Genomic DNA, 27,822 nt, shown 5'->3' on the forward strand with positions numbered 1-27,822 from the left:
AGTGTTTCCTCGCCCTCCTTGTAAGACGTTACCATGATTATTCCATTCTACTTAGGGACCAATATATTACAGTCTCTATCTGTGATCTGTTCACCATACTGTGAGGGGTACACAGCCTGGCAACGGGCGTATGACTGGTTGTGTTGTTATAAGCATTAAAATACTAAATCCAGACTTTTTTTTTTTTTTTAAAGGGGTTTAAAATATTTTTAGATCTTTTTTCTCTTTAACAATAGACCAGATCTTAAAACAAAATTGTTTACTATAAATCACCTTAGAAAATATTATTTATAAATATTAACTGATCAAACAAATCTGCGCTGCTCCGAATATCTGCGGATGGTGATTTGTTTCTGCCGAGACTGAACCTAATCTTGTTAGAATAGTTGTTTTATTCTGGATAAAAAAAAATCAGGATTTATCGTTTTCAAGCGAGATTTCTAATTTCTTTCAATTATTTTATTTTGTGTGTGGATCCATTTTGTGGCCGACTGACAGATGAACCAAGACGTCGGTCACTAGACAAACTGCGTTGCAGATTCCAGGGTATCAGATGCCTAGAACACCTCTTCGGGACGTCCATACAAATATATTTTTCTGCTATGAAGGAACTAGGGAGATATTAGGGTCCATTCATTATGTTAATTACCGGGAACCGGATGACCCCCGGCAATTAAGTATCCAACTTGCGGTGGATACAAAATCACCAGAGCAATTAAGCATTGTACGGAGACAGCTGACCTGAAAATCCGCAGTCTCCACGATCCCCTTCACTGCTACTTTTGTACCTTATCACCCCTGAGTCTAACTCAGCAATGCTGGTGCGCCTGCCTGAACTGAGCTTTATGCAGGCGCGGAACGCACCCACAGTCAGGGTCCAAAAATGTTCTATATATTCGTAGCTTGATAAATTTAGGTCCACATACTAGTGTACGGGGACGACAGATCGGGGCTGAAAGGTAAGCAGGAGATATTTGTGATATATCCTGCATTACCTTTATAATGAGGAGCCCTGATAAATAAGGGAAAACGTTAGTGTTCACCTGCTTGTGTAGAAATTAAGTGATTTTGAATGGACCCCTTTTTGTCACCAAGATATGCTGTGATACTGAAATAAACCATGAATAAATGCACCTTTTATATACAGTGATTTGCAAAAATATTCAAACCCACAATCTGTTCTCTAATTTTACTGAATAACAAATCCTAAACTGAAATGTTTGTTCTCAAACTGTTTGTATATGTGTTATTCCAAATATCATCTGATTATTATACTAAATTATTAGTGCACTCTTTATATAGCAAGTTACATAGTTATACGTGGCTTGGTAGACGCCATTGTTGGACAGGATTACCATGTAGTTCAGCATGTGATATGGGGAAATGCTGTAATAGAATTAATAGGCTGATACATTTACTTGTAACATCAATTTTTTCTTGCATCTCTTGTTTCATTTGCAGAATTAACGCCAAGCACCAGGAATTACGGGAGAAGCAGGCAAAAGTGTTATTTGACTTTAACGCAGTCAACAATATTGAGGACGACGATATGGATCCCAATTACGCCCGAGTGAACCACTTTAAGGAACCCCCGCCACATCCCCAGCGGCCTTACTCGCCTCCAGTGCCAGCGTCTTACAGTTACCCAAGAGACCCGCTAGCGCCTAATTCAGAGAGGGATCACGTCCAAGACCTTTACAGTCAAATAAACGTGAAGCAGCAGGCGCTGGATACAGCTGACAGGTAATAACCGTTACCGCATACATCTGATCATTCTTTGGGTCTTGATGGCACGATGCTCATTAAATGAAGTTGTAGGAAGAATTGCATACGATTACACTTTACCTTTTTTCCGCCTGCTGTGAGGTATCATGCGGTTTCAATTAGTCTGGTGAAAGATAGCGTAACTGTGGCATTCTGTATCCTGGAACTAAGCTTTGCCTCACAAAACTGATCGCACCTCTCAGGCTCTGCTGCAGGAAGCTCCAGCATTTAATCCATTCCCGCCATTTAAAGATGGGTTAATGATTTTAAAAGTAGACAGTGAAATACCAACCCAAAGTAATCGTAAAAATAGACGACATCCCGGGGATGCGAGCTAAAGGTGGCGTTACGCCCTCCCTCCGTGCAGTACTGTACACTGCGTTCTCCGTACCGCCTTACATCCAGCCGCGTTACACGAATAATGACAGCGATGCACAATAGAGGACTACCATGCCCATCTTATAAATACACTTGCGCTTAGTTCCAGAAGTCAGACAGCCAACTACAAGATGTAGAAACTCCCACAAAGTTATTTAGAATTCAGAGTTTTGACAGAAGGCGACTTCTTCCGAAAGCGACAATCGCGGTATTCACCGCTGACGCATTGATTAGCTGCTCGTCAGCATTAACTTGCGCAGACATTTATAGATATTTATAAACCGCTGATGATGAAAATGACCATGTGGAGGAGGGGGGGGGGGCGGAAGGTCGCCCGTTATACGCACTGCTGGGGGAAATTCTACTTTTCTTTATTCTCTAATTTTCACATTTAATTCCTGCTTGTTACAAATTTGTACATAAATGTCTAGATTAAAGCATTATATTATGTGGTGGTGCTGATTAAAGGGCTGCACTTACTGAAACATTAATGAGGCTTCACACACTATTTTCGGCATCAGTAATGTTCCTTAGGTTAATTACGAGTCCGTTAATAATAGGTTATTAATTTAGGAGATGTTATATAATTAGACAACCTATAAGGTTGCACCACTCAGCCTCGTACATCTCATGTCCTAGTCCAGACGCAGTATTGTCACTGGGAACGTTGTGCGCAAATCATTAAAGAACATTTTCCGTTTATATTTGCCACCAGAATCATATGTCACAAACTATATGGAGATCTATGTATAAATAACTATCACACCTCCCCCGTATCCAACTCTATATTCATCCTGCTGATTTCTGTGTGATCTGTGTCTTATCAGTGTCATTACCGTTCCTTGGGCCTTTGAAGACTGATTTTGTTTTGTTTTGTTTATCTCAACTCCAAAAATAATCATTTTCTAATTTAAGAATAGTATCACAAAATTCATTATAGACTAGAAAATATTTGGTTATACACAAGAGCAATAAGGCTGACCCTTAAAATGCATAGGAAATAACATTAGAGTTTGGTGACAATCTTCTGCAGTAAGACCCCAACCAACTAATAGCCCGATTCTGTGGTGGGAGTGAAGCAAAAAAGTGCCAGTAACTTTGCACCCAGACAAACCAGGCCGCACTACACGGGGGGCAAATATATTTATTATTTTGCATGCTGGATAAATACCAGCTGCTTTTGCATGTAGCCCACAAATACTGCATAGCTTTATTCTTAAGCTGGCTACACATTAGATGATATTTTGAATGATTTGCCCAATTCCGACGAATCGGACTGACAAATCTTTCAAATCGTCAAGTGTGTACCCGCTATGCGCACTTCCGCGGCGTTGTCCGTTCAGTCTTGAGGTCGGCCCTACATGCTGCTCAATCTGATGATTTGACTGACCATGCCATGCATGTGGCAGGGGAACGAAATATCGTGCGGACGTCCACCAAGTCGTGTGGTGTGTACGGTCTGCATTGTATGTCGTCCGCAGCACCTGCCGTCGGCTGGGTACACCGGTCTAGTGTGTACCCAGCTTTACAATGCACGAATGAGGCTGGACACGCTCCTCCCAAATTTAATACCAGGTATACATTAAACGATGTATGCACACGGCCAACGCAAATTGCGATGAACGATATATCGTTTACCAGCTACATCCACAAGCATGGAGTTGTTCATCAAATTGACAGATTGAGATGCCTGTAGGCTGGATCTATTGATGCGATGAACAACCGCGCATAGTCGCTCATAGTGGGTACATACTTGCAGATGTGGACGATATATCGGCCAGATCCACCGGATTGGGCAACATATTGTCTAATTACCCACCTTTGATCTCTCTGCACAAGTTACATCTCTGCCCCCTGCAGTGCAACATGGTTTTACCAAGGAGCAAAGTTACAGTACTTGCCCTTTGCCCTTTTTTTGCGCTTTACTCCGACCTAAGAATCGGGCCTGAAGTGAGTTGAGGTGGGAGCTGGAAAATGAATGATTCTAATAAAAGTGTCTGTCACTAAGGGGTGTAATTTAATCAGCGCGATGGCCGTAAAGTGCCGGAGAAATGGTGGTAATGCCAGCACCTCGCGGCCACATAGAGTACCGTAATTGTCGGTGATGTGTGCGGCCCGACAATGCGACCAAGCGCATTGCAGAGAACTGAATTGCCCCCTTAGAGTGTGAACTACAGGTGCACTTTAATTCAGGGGCCTTAGGTTTTCAAGAAATTGGAATGGCTGTATATTGGGTGGATCGTAATTTACGCATGAAAATCAAACATTTACCTGTTCTGATTCTTGATGAATTCCAACCAATGTGTCAGGATATGGGGCTGATGCCGGCGCGAGACCTTTGCCAGCGGGCGCAGCGTATCCTGAAAGGAATCATTCTGTGCAATCCCAGAAAGGTGGCCATATGGCTATGCACCAATGCGGGTTGGCGTAATCCCACCGCTAACACCTGCTTGCACCTGGGTAGACGGGACGTGGGTGTCCCAATGTAAGCCAAGTACAGTAGGGGTGTGTTTGCGCAATTGCGATAAGATGGAGACCGAGACAAAGACGGATATGAACCTGAGAGCGCTATTTAGTTTGCGGGTGGTCAGGGGCGTGTGCAAGAGATGGATGATGATGACGGTGAGTTGGCGCTGCGGTATTAGAGGGGTTTTACCAGCTTTACTTGGTGCCTAATAGTACATGCCCAATTTGCTATTAAAATGAATATCTAAAAACACGGGGACACGTGGGGCGTTGGTCTATGTGACGAGTGTCTGGAGCTGCCGTATGCTGCTGTTACTGATCACATCCTACCATAGCCGCCGTTTTGCATATGGCTGCCAACGCACCTTTTGTAATGAAGGCAAGTAACGCGTGCGATTCAGGGCGCAAATCTGACAGCCCAGCATCAGCCCCTGGGCGTCCCTCTCCTACACCCTATGATCTGGTAGGGTGACATTTGCATGACGCCCACCTGTCCCTATAGATATTTCTGATAACCATCCATAATCTGGTGTGAAATTTGACCTTAAATTGATCTTAATTTGCCAAACGATCCTGATTATTTGAATGTAAATGTTTCCGCTGTTTAGTGGATTTCTGGAATCAGCGTCTGAATAGCGACATCCTCTGTTTCTGATTATCTTACACTTCTTGTTTCATGATTGATCACTTTGCAAATTATCTTTTTGCCCCCCACAAATACATTTTGTGGTGTTTGTTGTGTCAGCGGGTTTCATTGGAATCAGACCGGACGTAGTTTGTTCACTGTTTTTGTCTGTAAATATTATTTCTGCTTTTGGGGCTTTAGCGAAATCTTGGGGACAAATAATTAAGAAAGGGGGGTAACTGTCTTACCTAATTGCATGTATGCTTGTACTCATAATCAGCCAAAGGAAGATATATTGGTTATTCTGAACCCAGATGTTTGTCTCTGTTGTAGTTTGCAAAGATTACATGTCTTTAAGACATATAATATGAACCTATCACATTTTGATTAAATAATTATACATAGATCTCTTATCTCCTGGTTTGCCCACTAAGGTTTAGCATTCTTCTAATAAACCTGGGACAACCGTAATGATTCCTTAATGTACAATTTTTTAACAGAATTGGGTTTTTTAGAATAATGTTTGGGATTACTTTATTAAAAGTCCCTGACATATGGCCCGTGTGTTACATAACAGGCCTGCACATACAGCATTCTATATTAGTACAACGCCTGTGTGTTACATAACAGCCCTGCACATACAGCATTCTATATTAGTACAACGCCCGTGTGTTACATGACAGGCCTGCACATACAGCATTCTATATTAGTACAACGCCCGTGTGTTACATAACAGGCCTGCACATACAGCATTCTATATTAGTACAACGCCCGTGTGTTACATAACAGGCCTGCACATACAGCATTCTATATTAGTACAACGCCCGTGTGTTACATAACAGGCCTGCACATACAGCATTCTATATTAGTACAACGCCTGTGTGTTACATAACAGCCCTGCACATACAGCATTCTATATTGGTACAACGCCCGTGTGTTACATAACAGGCCTGCACGTACAGCATTCTATATTAGTACAACGCCCGTGTGTTACATAACAGGCCTGCACATACAGCATTCTATATTAGTACAACGCCCGTGTGTTACATGACAGGCCTGCACATACAGCATTCTATATTGGTACAACGCCTGTGTGTTACATAACAGGCCTACACGTACAGCATTCTATATTAGTACAGCGCCCGTGTGTTACATACCAGGTCTGCACATACAGCATTCTATATTAGTACAACGCCCGTGTGTTACATAACAGGCCTGCACATACAGCATTCTATATTAGTACAATGCCCCTGTGTTACATAACAGGCCTGCACGTACAGCATTCTATATTAGTACAACGCCCGTGTGTTACATACCAGGTCTGCACATACAGCATTCTATATTAGTACAACGCCCGTGTGTTACATACCAGGTCTGCACATACAGCATTCTATATTAGTACAACGCCCGTGTGTTACATAACAGGCCTGCACATACAGCATTCTATATTAGTACAACGCCCCTGTGTTACATAACAGGCCTGCACGTACAGCATTCTATATTAGTACAACGCCCGTGTGTTACATAACAGGCCTGCACATACAGCATTCTATATTAGTACAACGCCCCTGTGTTACATAACAGGCCTGCACGTACAGCATTCTATATTAGTACAACGCCCGTGTGTTACATAACAGGCCTGCACATACAGCATTCTATATTAGTACAACGCCCGTGTGTTACATAACAGGCCTGCACATACAGCATTCTATATTAGTACAACGCCGTGTGTTACATAACAGGCCTGCACATACAGCATTCTATATTAGTACAACACTTGTGTGTTACATAACAGGCCTGCACATACAGCATTCTATATTAGTACAACGCCTGTGTGTTACATAACAGGCCTGCACATACAGCATTCTATATTAGTACAACACTTGTGTGTTACATAACAGGCCTGCACATGCAGCATTCTATATTAGTACAACGCCCGTGTGTTACATAACAGGCCTGCACATACAGCATTCTATATTAGTACAACGCCCATGTGTTACATAACAGGCCTGCACATACAGAATTCTATATTAGTACAACGCCCGTGTGTTACATAACAGGCCTGCACATACAGCATTCTATATTAGTACAACGCCCGTGTGTTACATAACAGGCCTGCACGTACAGCATTCTATATTAGTACAACGCCCATGTGTTACATAACAGGCCTGCACATACAGCATTCTATATTAGTACAACGCCCGTGTGTTACATAACAGGCCTGCACATACAGCATTCTATATTAGTACAACGCCCGTGTGTTACATAACAGGCCTGCACATACAGCATTCTATATTAGTACAACGCCCGTGTGTTACATAACAGGCCTGCACGTACAGCATTCTACAACGCCCGTGTGTTACCTAACAGGCCTGCACATACAGCATTCTGTATTAGTACAACGCCTGTGTGTTACATAACAGGCCTGCACATACAGCATTCTATATTAGTACAATGCCTGTGTGTTACATAACAGGCCTGCACATACAGCATTCTATATTAGTACAACGCCCGTGTGTTACATAACAGGCCTGCACATACAGCATTCTATATTAGTACAACGCTCGTGTGTTACATAACAGGCCTGCACATACAGCATTCTATATTAGTACAACGCCCGTGTGTTACATAACAGGCCTGCACATACAGCATTCTACAACGCCTGTGGTGCTATCACATTTATATAAACGCATCTCTGTTCTCTTCACGCTGATGAAAAGCTCTTTACCTCTGTCAATCACATTTTGACTTTCCAGACTTGTTTTATTGCCGTTACTATTTATTCTTCAAAAATATTAATGTATTTGTCTTATCCAGGAAAGTGCAATTCGCTGTCATCTGAAAATGAGAGCAAGATAAGTGGAAGTGCAGCAGCAGCGAATGTCGCAGAACGCAGACAACGTGTAGGGCTTAGCCGAGCGATGACATGCCGCTGAAATACCTGAGCGTTACTGACATGTATTTCAGAGAAAATCCTTAGGAAAAAAAAACCCCTAGAGATCCGTAATCAACATAAAACAATCTTCTGTGTGTCAGTAACGTCGCCTCTCTTTCCTCCGCGCCTGTCTGTTTTCTGCCGCAATGACTCTGTGCGATGTAATGTTTGGACACGGTGCATGCATGTCCTTATGTTTTATTTCGGTATGCTCCACCAAGAAAACTCAATGTTGCATTTAAAACCGTATTTTACCTGAGCATCCGGAGACGCAGCGTAGTCACAGTGCAGAAATGGCGAGGGCGTCTTGTTTAAAAATATTACAATACTTCCTTAAGTTAAGCGCAGTTTGCATCTCATTTTTAAATGCACAATATGTATAATAGTTTTATATTTTTACAGTAAAGCCATCCCATTCTCCATTATGTATCTGTATCGATTACAAACTTTATTCTTGCATTCAATATATATATTCCATATTTCCATGAGATTCATTTTATACATATATTATATATATTTTACAAAATATAAATTATGGGTTTTTAATAGTGGTATTTATAAGTCATTAATGATTGCTGTGCTATTAACGTACACTACCCTTATAGTTCCCCTTGATAATTAAACATGTTGTTCATTAGAATAGTTGTAAATGCGTTGAGCCGTGATTGGCCGTACTGTCATGCGTTATGACGACGCGCGCTTTGGCGGGATGGGTCTGATTTGTAAGTCAGTCGTCTGATTATCACTTTCTCTGCTACGTCCTTCTCCTATACGAGCATGTAACACGATTCTCTCTCCCAGTGCATGTCATTGCCGCAGAAACCGCCATGACTTTTATATATGTATAATATACTGACCAATTGCATGTACAGGGATGAGTCTCATTATAAGATATACATATATTTTTGTAGTATATTATATTTGGATGCTGAGTGTACACCATAAATAAAGGCTGTTTTTCTCTGATTGTTTCCGAGTGCACGTGCATTGTGTATATGTAACAGTTTGCCACATGGACGAAGAATATACAGGGCATGCTGGCATGTGTGGTTCCACAGCAGTCTGAGTGCCACACGTTGCCTGCACCTCAATTAGATTCATATTTGCCTACTTACTGTACAAGTCGGCATTACCGGGGGTGTGGCGCGTCATATGGTGGGGCGTGGTGTGTCATATGGGAGCGTGGTTGGGGACATTACTAGTAGATGCTTGGTAAGAGCAGGGGTGCTATGCTTTATAATACATACAGAACAAGTGGCCATATTTTTGCAAAATCCTTTCTAAGAAGTGGTCACCCAAGTAGCAAAGGATTCAGCTATTCTGTTTTAAATAGTGACCAAATGTTGGGGAGTGCAATAACTACCATGTATAGCGTCCCACGTTGCAACCGCACAGATAAACCCACGATAAGGGGAAGCCTTGGCTGGGTGCAGCTTTTTTTCTAAGTGCAGTTTTTTAAGTGCATAACTAGCGTTAGACCTGCGTTATTTTTTATTAGTTAATTCTTCTGCTGATCCTGAATGAATTGACACCGCCTCTCTCCCAATCTACAGGTAACTGAAGTTGACTGTGACTGCAAAGTGTTTCACCTCCTGTGCCTCCTTTATTAATTATAATCATAGGTAACTGAAGTTGACTGTGACTGCAAAGTGTTTCACCTCCTGTGCCTCCTTTATTAATTATAATCATAGGTAACTGAAGTTGACTGTGACTGCAAAGTGTTTCACCTCCTGTGCCTCCTTTATTAATTATAATCATAGGTAACTGAAGTTGACTGTGACTGCAAAGTGTTTCACCTCCTGTGCCTCCTTTATTAATTATAATCATAGGTAACTGAAGTTGACTGTGACTGCAAAGTGTTTCACCTCCTGTGCCTCCTTTATTAATTATAATCATAGGTAACTGAAGTTGACTGTGACTGCAAAGTGTTTCACCTCCTGTGCCTCCTTTATTAATTATAATCATAGGTAACTGAAGTTGACTGTGACTGCAAAGTGTTTCACCTCCTGTGCCTCCTTTATTAATTATAATCATAGGTAACTGAAGTTGACTGTGACTGCAAAGTGTTTCACCTCCTGTGCCTCCTTTATTAATTATAATCATAGGTAACTGAAGTTGACTGTGACTGCAAAGTGTTTCACCTCCTGTGCCTCCTTTATTAATTATAATCATAGGTAACTGAAGTTGACTGTGACTGCAAAGTGTTTCACCTCCTGTGCCTCCTTTATTAATTATAATCATAGGTAATTGAAGTTGACTGTGACTGCAAAGTGTTTCACCTCCTGTGCCTCCTTTATTAATTATAATCATAGGTAACTGAAGTTGACTGTGACTGCAAAGTGTTTCACCTCCTGTGCCTCCTTTATTAATTATAATCATAGGTAACTGAAGTTGACTGTGACTGCAAAGTGTTTCACCTCCTGTGCCTCCTTTATTAATTATAATCATAGGTAACTGAAGTTGACTGTGACTGCAAAGTGTTTCACCTCCTGTGCCTCCTTTATTAATTATAATCATAGGTAACTGAAGTTGACTGTGACTGCAAAGTGTTTCACCTCCTGTGCCTCCTTTATTAATTATAATCATAGGTAACTGAAGTTGACTGTGACTGCAAAGTGTTTCACCTCCTGTGCCTCCTTTATTAATTATAATCATAGGTAACTGAAGTTGACTGTGACTGCAAAGTGTTTCACCTCCTGTGCCTCCTTTATTAATTATAATCATAGGTAACTGAAGTTGACTGTGACTGCAAAGTGTTTCACCTCCTGTGCCTCCTTTATTAATTATAATCATAGGTAACTGAAGTTGACTGTGACTGCAAAGTGTTTCACCTCCTGTGCCTCCTTTATTAATTATAATCATAGGTAACTGAAGTTGACTGTGACTGCAAAGTGTTTCACCTCCTGTGCCTCCTTTATTAATTATAATCATAGGTAACTGAAGTTGACTGTGACTGCAAAGTGTTTCACCTCCTGTGCCTCCTTTATTAATTATAATCATAGGTAACTGAAGTTGACTGTGACTGCAAAGTGTTTCACCTCCTGTGCCTCCTTTATTAATTATAATCATAGGTAACTGAAGTTGACTGTGACTGCAAAGTGTTTCACCTCCTGTGCCTCCTTTATTAATTATAATCATAGGTAACTGAAGTTGACTGTGACTGCAAAGTGTTTCACCTCCTGTGCCTCCTTTATTAATTATAATCATAGGTAACTGAAGTTGACTGTGACTGCAAAGTGTTTCACCTCCTGTGCCTCCTTTATTAATTATAATCATAGGTAACTGAAGTTGACTGTGACTGCAAAGTGTTTCACCTCCTGTGCCTCCTTTATTAATTATAATCATAGGTAACTGAAGTTGACTGTGACTGCAAAGTGTTTCACCTCCTGTGCCTCCTTTATTAATTATAATCATAGGTAACTGAAGTTGACTGTGACTGCAAAGTGTTTCACCTCCTGTGCCTCCTTTATTAATTATAATCATAGGTAACTGAAGTTGACTGTGACTGCAAAGTGTTTCACCTCCTGTGCCTCCTTTATTAATTATAATCATAGGTAACTGAAGTTGACTGTGACTGCAAAGTGTTTCACCTCCTGTGCCTCCTTTATTAATTATAATCATAGGTAACTGAAGTTGACTGTGACTGCAAAGTGTTTCACCTCCTGTGCCTCCTTTATTAATTATAATCATAGGTAACTGAAGTTGACTGTGACTGCAAAGTGTTTCACCTCCTGTGCCTCCTTTATTAATTATAATCATAGGTAACTGAAGTTGACTGTGACTGCAAAGTGTTTCACCTCCTGTGCCTCCTTTATTAATTATAATCATAGGTAACTGAAGTTGACTGTGACTGCAAAGTGTTTCACCTCCTGTGCCTCCTTTATTAATTATAATCATAGGTAACTGAAGTTGACTGTGACTGCAAAGTGTTTCACCTCCTGTGCCTCCTTTATTAATTATAATCATAGGTAACTGAAGTTGACTGTGACTGCAAAGTGTTTCACCTCCTGTGCCTCCTTTATTAATTATAATCATAGGTAACTGAAGTTGACTGTGACTGCAAAGTGTTTCACCTCCTGTGCCTCCTTTATTAATTATAATCATAGGTAACTGAAGTTGACTGTGACTGCAAAGTGTTTCACCTCCTGTGCCTCCTTTATTAATTATAATCATAGGTAACTGAAGTTGACTGTGACTGCAAAGTGTTTCACCTCCTGTGCCTCCTTTATTAATTATAATCATAGGTAACTGAAGTTGACTGTGACTGCAAAGTGTTTCACCTCCTGTGCCTCCTTTATTAATTATAATCATAGGTAACTGAAGTTGACTGTGACTGCAAAGTGTTTCACCTCCTGTGCCTCCTTTATTAATTATAATCATAGGTAACTGAAGTTGACTGTGACTGCAAAGTGTTTCACCTCCTGTGCCTCCTTTATTAATTATAATCATAGGTAACTGAAGTTGACTGTGACTGCAAAGTGTTTCACCTCCTGTGCCTCCTTTATTAATTATAATCATAGGTAACTGAAGTTGACTGTGACTGCAAAGTGTTTCACCTCCTGTTCTCCTTTATTAATTATAATCATAGGTAACTGAAGTTGACTGTGACTGCAAAGTGTTTCACCTCCTGTGCCTCCTTTATTAATTATAATCATAGGTAACTGAAGTTAACTGTGACTGCAAAGTGTTTCACCTCCTGTGCCTCCTTTATTAATTATAATCATAGGTAACTGAAGTTGACTGTGACTGCAAAGTGTTTCACCTCCTGTGCCTCCTTTATTAATTATAATCATAGGTAACTGAAGTTGACTGTGACTGCAAAGTGTTTCACCTCCTGTGCCTCCTTTATTAATTATAATCATAGGTAACTGAAGTTGACTGTGACTGCAAAGTGTTTCACCTCCTGTGCCTCCTTTATTAATTATAATCATAGGTAACTGAAGTTGACTGTGACTGCAAAGTGTTTCACCTCCTGTGCCTCCTTTATTAATTATAATCATAGGTAACTGAAGTTGACTGTGACTGCAAAGTGTTTCACCTCCTGTGCCTCCTTTATTAATTATAATCATAGGTAACTGAAGTTGACTGTGACTGCAAAGTGTTTCACCTCCTGTGCCTCCTTTAGTAATTATAATCATAGGTAACTGAAGTTGACTGTGACTGCAAAGTGTTTCACCTCCTGTGCCTCCTTTATTAATTATAATCATAGGTAACTAGCTTATTCTTTACTGAATCCTTATGCTTTTGTTTCTAATGCCTTATGATTTGTAATAGTTACATTGTTTTAAGGATTCTCTCAGTTTATTGACTAAAGTGAATGCTTGATTTATTTGTAGCCTTAGATGTATGGTATGTGGTCATTGTTGACTTAAGCCATTTTTATTGCTAGCTTTCTCTGGCTGGCCAATTGGGGGTTTTCATTAATTAGTGTCCACACTTGCCTGCTTCCCTGTATAAGTGTCAGTAGTTTGGCTGGGGAAGCCTTGGCTGGGTGCAGCTTTTTTTCTAAGTGCAGTTTTTTAAGTGCATAACTAGCGTTAGACCTGCGTTATTTTTTATTAGTTAATTCTTCTGCTGATCCTGAATGAATTGACACCGCCTCTCTCCCAATCTACAGGTAACTGAAGTTGACTGTGACTGCAAAGTGTTTCACCTCCTGTGCCTCCTTTATTAATTATAATCATAGGTAACTGAAGTTGACTGTGACTGCAAAGTGTTTCACCTCCTGTGCCTCCTTTATTAATTATAATCATAGGTAACTGAAGTTGACTGTGACTGCAAAGTGTTTCACCTCCTGTGCCTCCTTTATTAATTATAATCATAGGTAACTGAAGTTGACTGTGACTGCAAAAGTGTTTCACCTCCTGTGCCTCCTTTATTAATTATAATCATAGGTAACTGAAGTTGACTGTGACTGCAAAGTGTTTCACCTCCTGTGCCTCCTTTATTAATTATAATCATAGGTAACTGAAGTTGACTGTGACTGCAAAGTGTTTCACCTCCTGTGCCTCCTTTATTAATTATAATCATAGGTAACTGAAGTTGACTGTGACTGCAAAGTGTTTCACCTCCTGTGCCTCCTTTATTAATTATAATCATAGGTAACTGAAGTTGACTGTGACTGCAAAGTGTTTCACCTCCTGTGCCTCCTTTATTAATTATAATCATAGGTAACTGAAGTTGACTGTGACTGCAAAGTGTTTCACCTCCTGTGCCTCCTTTATTAATTATAATCATAGGTAACTGAAGTTGACTGTGACTGCAAAGTGTTTCACCTCCTGTGCCTCCTTTATTAATTATAATCATAGGTAACTGAAGTTGACTGTGACTGCAAAGTGTTTCACCTCCTGTGCCTCCTTTATTAATTATAATCATAGGTAACTGAAGTTGACTGTGACTGCAAAGTGTTTCACCTCCTGTGCCTCCTTTATTAATTATAATCATAGGTAACTGAAGTTGACTGTGACTGCAAAGTGTTTCACCTCCTGTGCCTCCTTTATTAATTATAATCATAGGTAACTGAAGTTGACTGTGACTGCAAAGTGTTTCACCTCCTGTGCCTCCTTTATTAATTATAATCATAGGTAACTGAAGTTGACTGTGACTGCAAAGTGTTTCACCTCCTGTGCCTCCTTTATTAATTATAATCATAGGTAACTGAAGTTGACTGTGACTGCAAAGTGTTTCACCTCCTGTGCCTCCTTTATTAATTATAATCATAGGTAACTGAAGTTGACTGTGACTGCAAAGTGTTTCACCTCCTGTGCCTCCTTTATTAATTATAATCATAGGTAACTAGCTTATTCTTTACTGAATCCTTATGCTTTTGTTTCTAATGCCTTATGATTTGTAATAGTTACATTGTTTTAAGGATTCTCTCAGTTTATTGACTAAAGTGAATGCTTGATTTATTTGTAGCCTTAGATGTATGGTATGTGGTCATTGTTGACTTAAGCCATTTTTATTGCTAGCTTTCTCTGGCTGGCCAATTGGGGGTTTTCATTAATTAGTGTCCACACTTGCCTGCTTCCCTGTATAAGTGTCAGTAGTTTGGCTGGGGAAGCCTTGGCTGGGTGCAGCTTTTTTTCTAAGTGCAGTTTTTTAAGTGCATAACTAGCGTTAGACCTGCGTTATTCCGAGGAAAAACAGAAGGAGAAAAAGGCCATCACGCAACAAACCCCAACAATCTAAAGACTCAGACTACAACTGGACTCCCTGTACAATCACGGCAAGAACACTTCTAATGCTATTAATAATGCTGGCCTTCTGATTCTAGCATACAATTCAATGCTTATCGTACTTTTCCCCATGTCAGTTTATATCTATCAACTTTGAAACACTGTCCTTTATCTCAGCTCTCTTGCCTAGCCTCACATCCTCTGTCTGCTTACAATCTGCGTTATTTTTCACATTCTGCACACTTTAGAACCCCACTTTTATTTCTCCCTATAACAATCTTGTTAATCTGCATACATATTGATACACTGTTCTTTGATACGTCACTGTTTTCTTACTTGCATTCCTACAAATCTCTTGCACTCATATCTCATTTAAATTTCCAAATTTCTTTCCTCTTGTTTACTTATAAACACCATGACAAGGTTTTCGTCAACTCCCTCCTTCCCTCTGTCTCTACCTAATCCTCTGTTCTGCCCCCTGCTTCCACCTTTATCCTTTCCCCCTTATCTCTTCCACCTCCTCCTCCCCTTCTCCCCCCTCCTCTGTCTGCCTACTCTTCACTCCTCACCCATTACTCCACTTTCTTCCTGTTCTACCCCCCCTCTGTCCTACTACCCCACCACCAAACCCTCCTCCTACACTCCTCTCCCTGTCACTTCACCACACTGCCATCCACATCTCCCTCCCTGCCCACCTCCTATTGGTTCCCTTTCCAGCTCAGGTGCCCGCACCATCACTAAACTCTATTCATATCGGTCCCCCAAATTAATCTCACCTCCACGTTACAGCAACCCGGACAATCTCATTCACATCTCCCCCACAAATGCTATCTCTCTATCCTGTGCCCTCTGGAACGCCAGGTCAGTCTGTAATAAACTGGTCCCCACCCATGACCTTTTTATCTCCAACTCTCTGAATCTCCTAGCCATCACTGAAACTTGGATCTCACCCTCTGACACCACTTCTCCTGCTGCTCTATCCTCTGTGGGCTTTGCCTTCTCCCACACCCCCCGGCCTGGGGGTCGCCATGGTGGTGGAGTTGGGGTCCTTCTATCCACCAGTTACTCATACCAGCTAATACCCTCTGAACCATCCCTTACATTCCCCACATTTGAGGTTCATGCTATACGACTCTTCCAACCAGTAAACCTCAGAGTAGCTGTCATTTACCGTCCCCCTGGCTCTCCCTCCAAATTCCTTGACAACTTCGCTTCCTGGCTCCCTCACTTTCTCTCCTCAGATCTTCCCTCCATTATCCTAGGTGATTTTAATATTCCTATTGACATTCCCACAGAATCCTCTGCAGCTAAACTCCTTACCCTCACCTCTTCATTTGGTCTCGCCCAATGGACCTCCTCACCCTCCCATGTGAGTGGGCACTCACTTGACCTGGTCTTTACGCACCGTTGTGATATTTCTGATTACTCCAATTGCCCATTCCCCCTCTCTGACCATCACCTTCTCTCTTTTAACCTATCCCTCTCTCCTTGCCCTCCTCTAACTCCTAAGGCTACCATTACTAAGCGTAATATTGAGGCTATTGACACTGTTGCTTTTTCCTCCCTGCTGGACTCTCTTCTCTCCCCTATCATTTCTCTCTCCTGTCCTGAACAAGCTACTTCCCTGTACAATTCCTCCCTTGCTTCTGCTCTTGATTCTGTTGCTCCAGCAATAACCACTCACCCTCGCAGATCCACACCACAACCCTGGCATTCCAAATGCACCAGATACCTACAAAAGTGTTCAAGAATTGCGGAGCGTCAGTGGAGAAAGTCACGCTCTAAGGCTGACTTCCTCCATTTCAAATTTATTCTCTCCTCCTACAGTGCTTCCCTGTCTCTCTCCAAACAAACATATTTCAAGAACCTCATCTCCTCCCAGTCCTCAAACCCCCGGCGTCTCTTTGCCACTTTCAACTCCCTACTCTGCCCTTCCCCTCCTCGCCTTCCCTCCTCGCTCTCTGCCCTCGACTTTGCCACCTACTTTACATCTAAAATTGACTCCATACGTGAGGACATCATATCCCATCAGACCCTTAGCACTCCTCTCCCTCCTTGCCCTTACCACCCCTCCCCTTCTGTCTCACCAACTCTGACATCCTTCTCCCCTGCTTCTGGAGAGGAAGTCTTGGCCCTCATCCGGTCCTCCCCTCCTTCCACCTCCCCTTTTGACCCTATCCCTTCCCGTCTCCTCTCCCACTTGTCTCCTTCTGCCTGTTCCCATCTGGCTCACCTCCTTAATCTTTCCCTATCATCTGGCACTGTCCCTTCTGCATTCAAACATGCTCTTGTCTCCCCCATTCTTAAAAAACCTACCCTTGATCCTAACATACTTTCAAACTATCGACCCATCTCTCTTCTCCCTTTTGCTTCCAAACTCCTTGAGCGTATTGTCTACAACCGCCTTACCACCTTTCTTTCCTCCCACTCCCTCCTTGACTCATTTCAATCTGGCTTCCGATCTCTCCACTCCACGGAAACTGCCCTCACGAAAGTCAGCAACGACCTCCTTGCTGCCAAATCCAAGGGTCACTACTCTCTGCTCATTCTCCTTGACCTCTCTGCTGCATTTGACACTGTAGACCACCCTCTCCTCCTGCAAATCCTTTACTCTCTCGGTTTACGTGAAACTGCCCTCTCCTGGCTTTCCTCCTACCTCTCTGATCGTTCCTTCGCTGTGTCCTCTCATGACTCCTCTTCCCCTCCACTTCCACTAAAGGTAGGAGTTCCCCAAGGTTCTGTTCTTGGACCTCTCCTTTTCTCCCTATATACATCCTCTTTAGGTGAACTCATTAACTCCTTTGACCTCCAATATCATCTCTATGCAGATGATACTCAAATTTACCTTTCCACCCCTGAGCTCACCCCTGAGCTCCTTACCCGTATCTCCAACTGTCTCTCTGCTGTCTCTTCGTGGATGTCCCAGCGCTTTCTTAAACTTAACATGTCTAAGACTGAGCTGATCATCTTCCCACCCTCTTCCACTACATCACTTTCCACAATTTCGTTATCTATTGATGGCACAACTATCTCCTCTAGCCCCAAAGTGCGCTGTCTTGGAGTTATCCTAGACTCCTCCCTCTCCTTTAAACCGCACATTCAGCACATCTCGCAGTCCTGCCGTTTTCACCTAAAAAATATCTCCAGGATTAGACCCTTCCTCACCCAGGATGCCACTAAAACCCTCATCCACTCACTGGTCATATCCAGATTGGACTACTGTAACCTTCTCCTAGCTGGCCTCCCAGTCTCTCACCTCTCTCCACTACAATCTGTTCTCAATGCTGCTGCTCGGCTCATCTTCCTCTCCAGACGTTCTATATCTGCTTCCCCTCTCCTTCAAGCCCTACACTGGCTCCCCTTCCCCTTCAGATGCCAATTCAAGGTTCTTACATTCACCTACAAAGCCCTCACCAAATCCTCTCCCGCATACATTTCTGACCTTCTCTCCCTTCACACTCCCACCCGCCCACTTCGCTCAACTAATGCATGCCGCCTCTCTTGCCAACTGATTACTTCCTCCCACTCCCGCATCCGAGATTTTGCCCGTGCTGCTCCCTACCTTTGGAATGCTCTCCCTCTCCCTATCAGACTCTCCACCTCTCTACAAATCTTCAAACGGGCTCTCAAGACCCACTACTTCATCAAGGCCTTCCAGCACTCCTCCTAACCCACCTCATGCTCTTTCCTTCCTATCTTCCCCTTCTGTGTCACGCCTGTCTGCCTGCCCCTCCCCTTCTGTGTCACGCCCGTCTGTCTGCCCCTCCCCTTCTGTGTCACGCCTGTCTGTCTGCCCCTCCCCTTAGAATGTAAGCTCTCATGAGCAGGGACCTCTTCCCTCATGTGCTTCTCTTTACATTTTCTTCTACTCTCTACTCCCCATTAGGGCACCTAACACGGGACCGCCAACTCCCGGCAGCTTATTGTGAGTGCTTTAATCACTATTTCAGCAATGTATATAAGTTGTGTCCCTGTCCTGCACTGTAATGTACTGTAAGTTACTTGTTTCTTGTTCACTTATTAGTTCTATGTACTATGTAAGGCGCTGCGGAACACTTGTGGCGCCATATAAATAAAGGATAATAATAATAATAATAAGATAATCTCACACTATAGCGAAAGAAGTCGATCAGGGCAAAAGGAGATAAAGTTCTACTGTAAATCTAACAACATTGTAACTGTAAAACCCACTGAGAACCTGAAACTCACACAGATCATCGTAGAGTTTTATTTATCATCACTGAATCGTGCGCAAGGTTCTGCTGTGTAATTGGGGAAAGACACCAGAACATTTCTGCGTACAAGAAACATTTCTGGTAAGATCTCTGCACATCTCGGGGGTCTCGGTGATGATTATCAGTCTGCGACTAAAACTACTACGGTGGGAAGTTTTATTTTTTTTAGTTTCAGTAAAGAGTCACCTCAATTATAAAACAGCCTTTGTCAAAGCTAAACTTGTGCATTTCTTATTGTAGATCCAGTTGATAGCGCCTCGTTACAATGAGCCAAATCAGATCTAGCAAAGTACAACTGACTAAGATAACAGAGCCGCCTTAAATGTATTTATTCACCTCCTTGTTTTCACAGGAGGACTCATCCTTTCTATTTAATTTGTATTTCACTGGATCCCCCTTTCACTATACACTTTCCCATGAAGAGATTCAGTGTTGGTCTTCTGTTTATTTTTTTATGTATATTCTTTTATTTAAGGACGCACATATCAAAAACACGTTTCGATAGGGGTTGCCTTAACATAGCGACACTTGTTGGTCGGTATGCTAACCCTCCCCCTCTACCTACACTAACCTTAACCCTCCCTTTTTGGTGCCTAACCATAACCTCCACCCCTAGTGCCTAAACCTAACCCATGATACTTACCGTCGGGATTGTGGAGCCGGGATCCCAACGCTATCGGGATCCTGCATCTGTATTTCGACCGTCTGCATCCCGCACCCCAGGATGCTGACTACATCCAAGGCTGCATGTGATCAAGCCCAATACCGGGCAAAACGCGCGTCATAGCTCCACTACCTGGTACTCGTGCTGCGCACACGAGTCCCAAAACAGGCACCATACCACAGGAACCAAGCAGGAAGATTATCCTGCCTCAGCCACATCTATCCAGGTACATTTTCTTCTTTCAGCACTCTCTCATCAGGAACGGCACCCACTGACCACCCTGCAATATCTTAAGGACAACAGGGTGGCAGAGGGAATAGAACCGGACAGCAGAAGCGTCTCTTACCTTTACTTTCCATCTGCCCCACCGACTACTCTCTCACCTCTTGTTACCTGGAAATGTTCCACACAAGAAGGAAGCAGAGGTAGCTGGATTCTCCGGCTCAGATATTCTTTAATACACGTTTACCATGACTTAAAGGCAACATTCTACTTTGAGCTAATGAATTGTTACTGTTGCTGTATTGGCATCATGTTGAAAAAAGTTGTCTACACCTGAAAACCTGTCATGAGATTAGGTTCCTCGTTACATAGCACGTAATCACCATTAATGTTATGTCATCTTTTTCCTATAACTGCAAGATATTTTGCTTTTAGAAATCAAAAGTGATTACTTGCCGCCGGGTTTCTTAAATGGTATCAAACTGCTGATGAGAATACTGCTGCTGAATTACCCTCATGTTGGAAAAACCTGTTAAAACCTGAAAACCTGTCAGGATATTAAAAATCCTAGTTACATGAAACTAAATCAGCACAAATGTTATCTTATCTTATCCATATAACAGCAGGATACTTTATTTTCAGAAATCAAATGTGATAACTCATTATATGGAATTTCATTATTTTTGGGTTGTGTGTTTTTGAAATGGTATCAAACTTCTGCCGACAATATTTCTGCTGTTGGTCTATAAAGATGGATACAGTTGATGTATATATCCTATGAAACTGTTACTAGATCATCTATATTGGTACCATTTCATTTCATCTACTGACTGCCTAGCAGTTATTTTCAGGTTTTTTTCTATTACTTTTTTTCTTTACTTTTACCTGGTTACTTGCGGCAACATATGATGTATTAACAGGTTATTGTTTGATATATGTACCAAAAATATTTTTACAGAATAACTTGCTTACCCCTTGACAACATACTATGTATTAACAATCTACTATGATATACGTGCCTATGAATAATTATAATGTAGCTCCAGCATTCGAGCACCGGTGCTATTATAGAGATATTCTCGCCCATATATAAAATAATATTGGAGAATTAAGCTCTATATATATCTTGTTATGCTGATTATATAGGTTTTTGAATAGTAAGGATAATATTGATAGGGCCTCTCCTTCACCAGGGAGACAATAATATATTTTTAACACATAACTAATAAAAATTATGTTTTACATGACAAATAAGAGTGTCCCCCAAAACAGAGTTGTTTTGCTTCTCTTCAAAACCCATCTATTCAGTTTAGAAATACAAACCCTGGAGAGCATCACTAGCACACTATGGACCTCATTCAGAGTCTGTCGCAAGCGCCGATGCGCTTGATGGTTAGTCCTGCGCACGCACACTGCCGCACTGCGCGTGCGCAAGCCTCGGAGCGACAGAGAAACTCTCTAGCTCCGGAGCTCGTTACTAAAGGGGTGGTTGTCAATGTTGATCAACAGCTTGCTCCGTTTGGTAGGCGGGCCGGGGGGGATGGTTTCCAAAACGGAGGCATTCCTTAACTAACGCCTACTGTTTTGTGGGCGGCCGGACTGACATCATCAGTGATGTCAGTGGGGAGTTTCCTGCTCCTTCAGAGCAGAAAGCTCCCTGGGGCTTGCGGTTGCCGAGTCCCAACCTTAGGGTCTGGTCGCAAGCCCCGATGTCCTAATGGTGATCACCATCGCGACCATCAACCTGGTCAGTCGTTAAGCTGTGGGTGGTAACCCACAGCTTACCTAACGACCAGGAGGCAGCACTTCAAAAATTAAGAGGTGGCCCTCACTCAGAGCGAGCGATCGCTTCTTGCGACCACCTCTGAATGAGGGCCTATATACTTTGGACATTATCCTAATAAATGTTTCTAATATTGTTGGTATATGATGCTGTAATATTACTACTTACCACATGTTAGATTTGGTGCAGGATCACTCGCCTTTTTTTGTTATATCCCATCAAAAACAGTCATAGATATGTTAATGAGCATTTGACAAAGATACATCCAGTTTTTCAAAATAATATTATTAGAAACCAACCAATAAAAACAAAAACAAAACGACAACAAGGAAAAATAAAGGAATAGAAAGAGGGGGGATAGAAGTGTTGGGGAGTTCCAAGGTCTTCACCAGATATAACAATCAGCGGAGAGGCACACTATATACACCAGCTTAGACCTTTAAGGTTTAATATTAGGCAAAATATTTATATTCTAGTCAGTAAAACCATGTGGCTATAAAAGTAGAAAGGCGACCTGTTGTCTACAGAGAAACTTCTTCCATAATCATTTACATATCTAATCGGACCAACCAGTCTTTGATAGTCGGGGGTGACACTGATCTCCATATAACTGGTATGACTGCCTTAGCGGCAATTTTCATATGTCATAAAAGAGACTTATTGTACTTGGAGATAGGCCAGGATATTACATCCAGAATCCAGAACTCCGGTCAATCATGGACCCCCCTCGCCAACAATATCCTTAGTAATTTGGATTCCAAAAAGAGGCCAATGAAGGGCAAATCCACCATATATGAAAAAGGAGAACCCAAACTCCCATTGTATCTCCAACATAAATTTGAAGCACCTGGGAACATTTTGTTTAATACACTGGGACATCAATGCCATCTGGTAATAACCTTATAGGGTGTCTCAATAACTGATCCACTCTGGGATGGAACATGAGAGAATTGGAAAGCCTTAAACCATTGTTGTTCGTTGAATTGCAAATTTAGATCATTGTCCCAGGAGATTTTAAATTTAGGTAGAGACAAAATCATTATCTATAAGCATCTTGTAAATGATACAGATAGGTGCATAGGTTTAATTTGGGAAGATAGCATTTCAAAGGGGGTCAAGTCTCTAATCTGTACTCCACGTATATTATTAATCTTCTTAACATAGGACATCAGTTGAGTATAGGATCAGTACTTTGACTGAGGAAGGCCCAGTTCTGTCCTCAAATCCAGAAAAGAATGGACCCCTCCCGAGTTAACTAATTTACCTAACCTCAAAATCCCGATAGAATTCCGAGAGTCCTCTATACCTGGGGGGAATTCAGGGTTACGTAAAGGGGAAGTGAAAGGAGAAGGGAGACAGGTGAGGAAGGGTTAGGTTAGGAGTACTTACCTTTAGGTGTTGGCATTGTAACTTGGTCGGGATGCTGGCATTGGGATTCTGACGGCCGTTATCCCGTACCGTACTCATTCCTACCAGCCATTGTTCACTTAATGTATGAAGAAGACAGAGCAATGTAAAAAGATAAAACTCTTAACTGATCAATTGTTTCAATATGTATTAATAAAAATAAGTCTTGTACTTACAGAGCCACATGTACTATAACCACATTGCGGAGACTCGCTCTCACGGTCACAGGACACGCCATACTGGCCGAGCCTCAAATATGGAATTTATAAACTGTACACAGGTGCTGCAATTAGCATGAACATATCATAGTGAGACACATGAAGCCTGGTCATTCTACTAACAGTACACAGAATACTAGTGCGTCGGCCAGTATGTACATCTAGTACGTCATTCACTCACATATCAGGTTGGCCCTGCAGCACATAAAAGATATATTGGTGTGTGTACAGGTGACCCGCCGACTTCCCGTACAATTGGGCGGCCAAAATTAATTTCCTGCCCAGTTGTGATGTTGGCCCAGACACATGGAGCGGGCGATTGGTAAGTGTATATAGCTGACTGATCCCTCATCTTGGTGTGTATCCAGCATAAATCTGTAAGCGAGTAACAGCGGTTTCCTCTCATAGGCCCTGATTCAGAGCCGGACGCTCTGACAGAGCGCTCGCTCTGAATCAGGGCCGGTCTTTTTTTTTTTTTTATTGAGCGGCCTCCTGGCCACTAGCATGGCTGTGGGTTGCCACCCACAGCTAATGCAAGCGGCCAGGATGATGGTTGCGATGGCCAAGACCATCGCGACCAATGGGCTTGCGACGAGACCCTTGTCCCTTGTGGTAGGGTCTCGTTGCCGCAAGCCCCAGAAAGCTTTCGGCTCAAACAGAGCCGAAAGCTCTCCCACTGACATCACAAGTGGGAACGCCTCCGTCTGGGAACGCCTATTCTCATGGGAACGCCTCCATCTGGGCAGCCACCCCCCCGGCCCACCCACCAAAGGGAGCGTGCTGTCACTTAACATAGACAGCACGCCCCCTTTGGTGCGAGACCCGGAGCGACCGATTGCCCATCACAAAAAATTCCAGCCAAGGACCACCCCCAGGGCATCACACGAAAAGGGGAAAAAAGGTGATAGTGAAGTGTTAAAGGATAGATGTGTAAAGATAAATCAATAAGTGTTAATGAAATGTAAAAGAATTAAAATGACATAAATAATACAGAAACGCATAGAAAGTGAAAAAATATTCTATGTGAATTAAGTGGTGATGCCATGAGCAAGGTCCAGCCAGAACAATCCTGGGGGCCCCACTCCCAAACGCTCACCACAAAATAATTATTGCTACATAATAGTAGCACCCACTCGGGGTCATATAATTACAAATTGATGTACTGCATGATAACAGCACATGTATGAGCTGAGAGCTAACTCACCTTGGAGGTACCCCCAAAAACCTCCACATGGCACTATAAGGATCAGCACCTCCTCCTAATGCTGACTCCCTTCATGCCTCCAAACTGCAAGCAAAAAATATGGTAGTTGCTCAATCAGCTTAATAATATACTACAGGTGCTTGTAAAGGGCGGGGGTTACACTGATCACAGAAAAAAGAAAATTGCCCCCCAGCACACTGCAGATAAATCAAAAATACTTGAATCCTACATGATAATAGAAATTCAGAGGTATTGGTTTACATACATTTGCAAATATATGAATAAGTGCTGGGCCGTCGTCAAGGCTCCTCTATACCAGCGTCCCTAAAATTAAGGGGTTCACGTCCGAAAAACAAGGCCACCCCAAAAAATTCCAGCCAAGGACCACCCCCAGGGCATCACACGAAAAGGGGAAAAAAGGTGATAGTGAAGTGTTAAAGAATAGGTGTGTAAAGATAAATCAATAAGTGTTAATGAGATGTAGCATTTGTTTTGTGGCAATAAATGAAAAACAAACATGACAGTGTTACATCTTGTAGCTGCTGCCACTTATCCCTATGATGAATGAATAAGCTATAATATAATTATGAATGTCGTCCCGTCTTCGTCATGCGCCTACACTGCTCATAGCCCCTCCCCCGCGCTAATTGCTCTCGCTGCTACGACGGAGACCAGTGACACCGCTGGTGTAGTCCTCCCCTGCATGGCGCGATAGTCCCAGTCATTAGTTACTAGTGATAATGGATGATGTATGTGTATGCGCTCCCTCCTTCTGTCGCTGCGTTTTTGTATCATGGTTTCTTTCTGTTATATTTGGGGTGGTTTGTTGTCTGCGGACTGAGAACAGGCGTGTGGGATTAATGACCAGTTTCTTAAGAAAGTAAAATTAAAAAATGTCTTTGAAACGTAAATGCTGATAAGGGTTTGGCTAATTAGGAGAGACGGGATAAGCGTGGCGCACGCTAAGCGCCAGAGACTGAGGCTTATGTCATCAGAACATCAAATGGGAGCAAGCCGATAATATGCAGGATTAGGAAGTCAGAAGTGGCGTTTTACACATTCAGTTAACGACCAAAAGATTAATTAGATAGAACTGAGAAGTAGAAAACTTGTTATATTTAGTTCTTGTAAATCCCAATTGAACACAGTTCTCTTTTCTGATTGCTATGTACAGCAGCACAACTGACAGCAGACTGTTAGTTATTAAAGATCATTTTCATATAATAAACATAAGTATCTGTTAATAATAATAATAATAATAATATGCTAATTATAATTAAATCTCCATGTACCTGGTATGGAACTGTACCACAATTTTTGGAGGCTAATCATGTTTTTTGATAGGCTATTAAAGGTTATTGCAACACTAATACCCCTGTTACACCAGAGCTAAAACTCGGCTATTGCAGGGGTAACCAGGGCAGCTCCTTGGTGTAAAAGGGGCCAGGGTTGGATGCCCGGGTGGAGTGACCTCGGCAATCCAACCCAGGTAACTAACACGGTTTAACGCGGGAATAACCCGTGGCACCCTGCAGTGTAAACGGTGCGATCCGGGTCACGATGACCTGGGACGCGCCGCATGCCTGACGATTGGTCCGGCTTCAGTGGCGCTTGGAGATGATTGGTTAATTGGCTCTCGTATATGATCCCTGATGTATATCTGTATGTTTACTGATGTGGCGGGATATAGAGTGTAAGCTCCACTGGGCAGAGGCTGATGTGAGTGACTGATATATTATCTGTAAAGCGCTGCGTAATATGTATGCGCTATATAAATAACTTCATTATATTTCATGCAAATAGCTTTTTTTTCTTGTCCCTGGAGACCATGTAGCCGGCGGGTGTAAGGACCGCGCACAATAAGGGCATCTGCTTCTGCCGCACCTTACCATGTGCGCTCTCGGGAGGACGATAGGGCTAATTTGTTTTAATTTAACCAGAAACGTTCTATACTGACATATAAATAATAATAATAAAAGTATTCACATACACTGTACATTCATCCTGTTACTCTCCTGTCCTTTGTGAACTTGCAAATATTATATAAAACTAAGAAATGTTCCCTGTGTTCATTACACGCCATCGTCGCACAATGTTATATGATGGCGTTCTAGGGGTGTAAGGGTGGGAGTTGGGGGAACAAAACCTTTACAGTGCCTTAGAAAGTGCTTCTGCCAGTGAACAAGACAGAAAATTGTCCACTTGAATGGAAAGGGGACGAGGGCGCAGACTTTCTGGGTTGTTTTCTGTCTGAACTACCTGTAATGCTCCATAATTGTCTGGAAGAACTGCGGCAGTAATTGAGCGGTTGTATCCAGTAAGTGCAGCCCTAGCCAGGGGTCCTGCAATGCTCCTCGGTACGCCGCGGTAATGACTCAGCAAGCCTGGTGCCTGGCAGCTCCTCCCACGGCGTCTCTTCTGTGTGACTGCCAGGTGTACAACATTTATTTCTAAATGCCACCAAATGTGGTAAAGCTCAGTCCTGACTCCACTTAGCGCTGATTTCTGAAGTGGGCTCATTATCAGATTCCTTTCTGTGCTAGCCTTGCACCTGAACGCTGTACGCACTTCATGTTAACTGATTGTCTCCGATTCGCACGCTACGCCAAATGAGGGTAATCATTCACATACAGGTCTGTGCTCTGTTCATGCAGAATAAAACCGCCGCAGTTACAGTAGCTATAATATATGGAATTTGTTGTCGACACGTTAAAATATTCCAATATAGGTTTCTTCATCTGTC

At 42.4% G+C, this 27,822-nt stretch overlaps 1 protein-coding gene across 1 annotated transcript in view; it reads left to right on the plus strand.

Annotated features, from left to right (window-relative positions):
* PARD3B (par-3 family cell polarity regulator beta) overlaps positions 1-27,822 on the plus strand; it is a gene marked incomplete at its 5' end in the record, with an annotated part of 561,662 nt that overhangs the window by 76,919 nt on the left and 456,921 nt on the right. The window contains one exon of the mRNA XM_088449492.1: positions 1,462-1,743. Within this exon, the coding sequence (XP_088305618.1) occupies positions 1,462-1,743 (282 nt within the window). The remainder of the gene's footprint in view (positions 1-1,461; positions 1,744-27,822) is intronic.

The sequence above is a fragment of the Taudactylus pleione genome, unplaced genomic scaffold, assembly GCF_031769625.1.
Source record: "Taudactylus pleione unplaced genomic scaffold, aTauple2 ptg000486l, whole genome shotgun sequence".
Taxonomy (NCBI): Eukaryota; Metazoa; Chordata; class Amphibia; order Anura; family Myobatrachidae; genus Taudactylus; species Taudactylus pleione.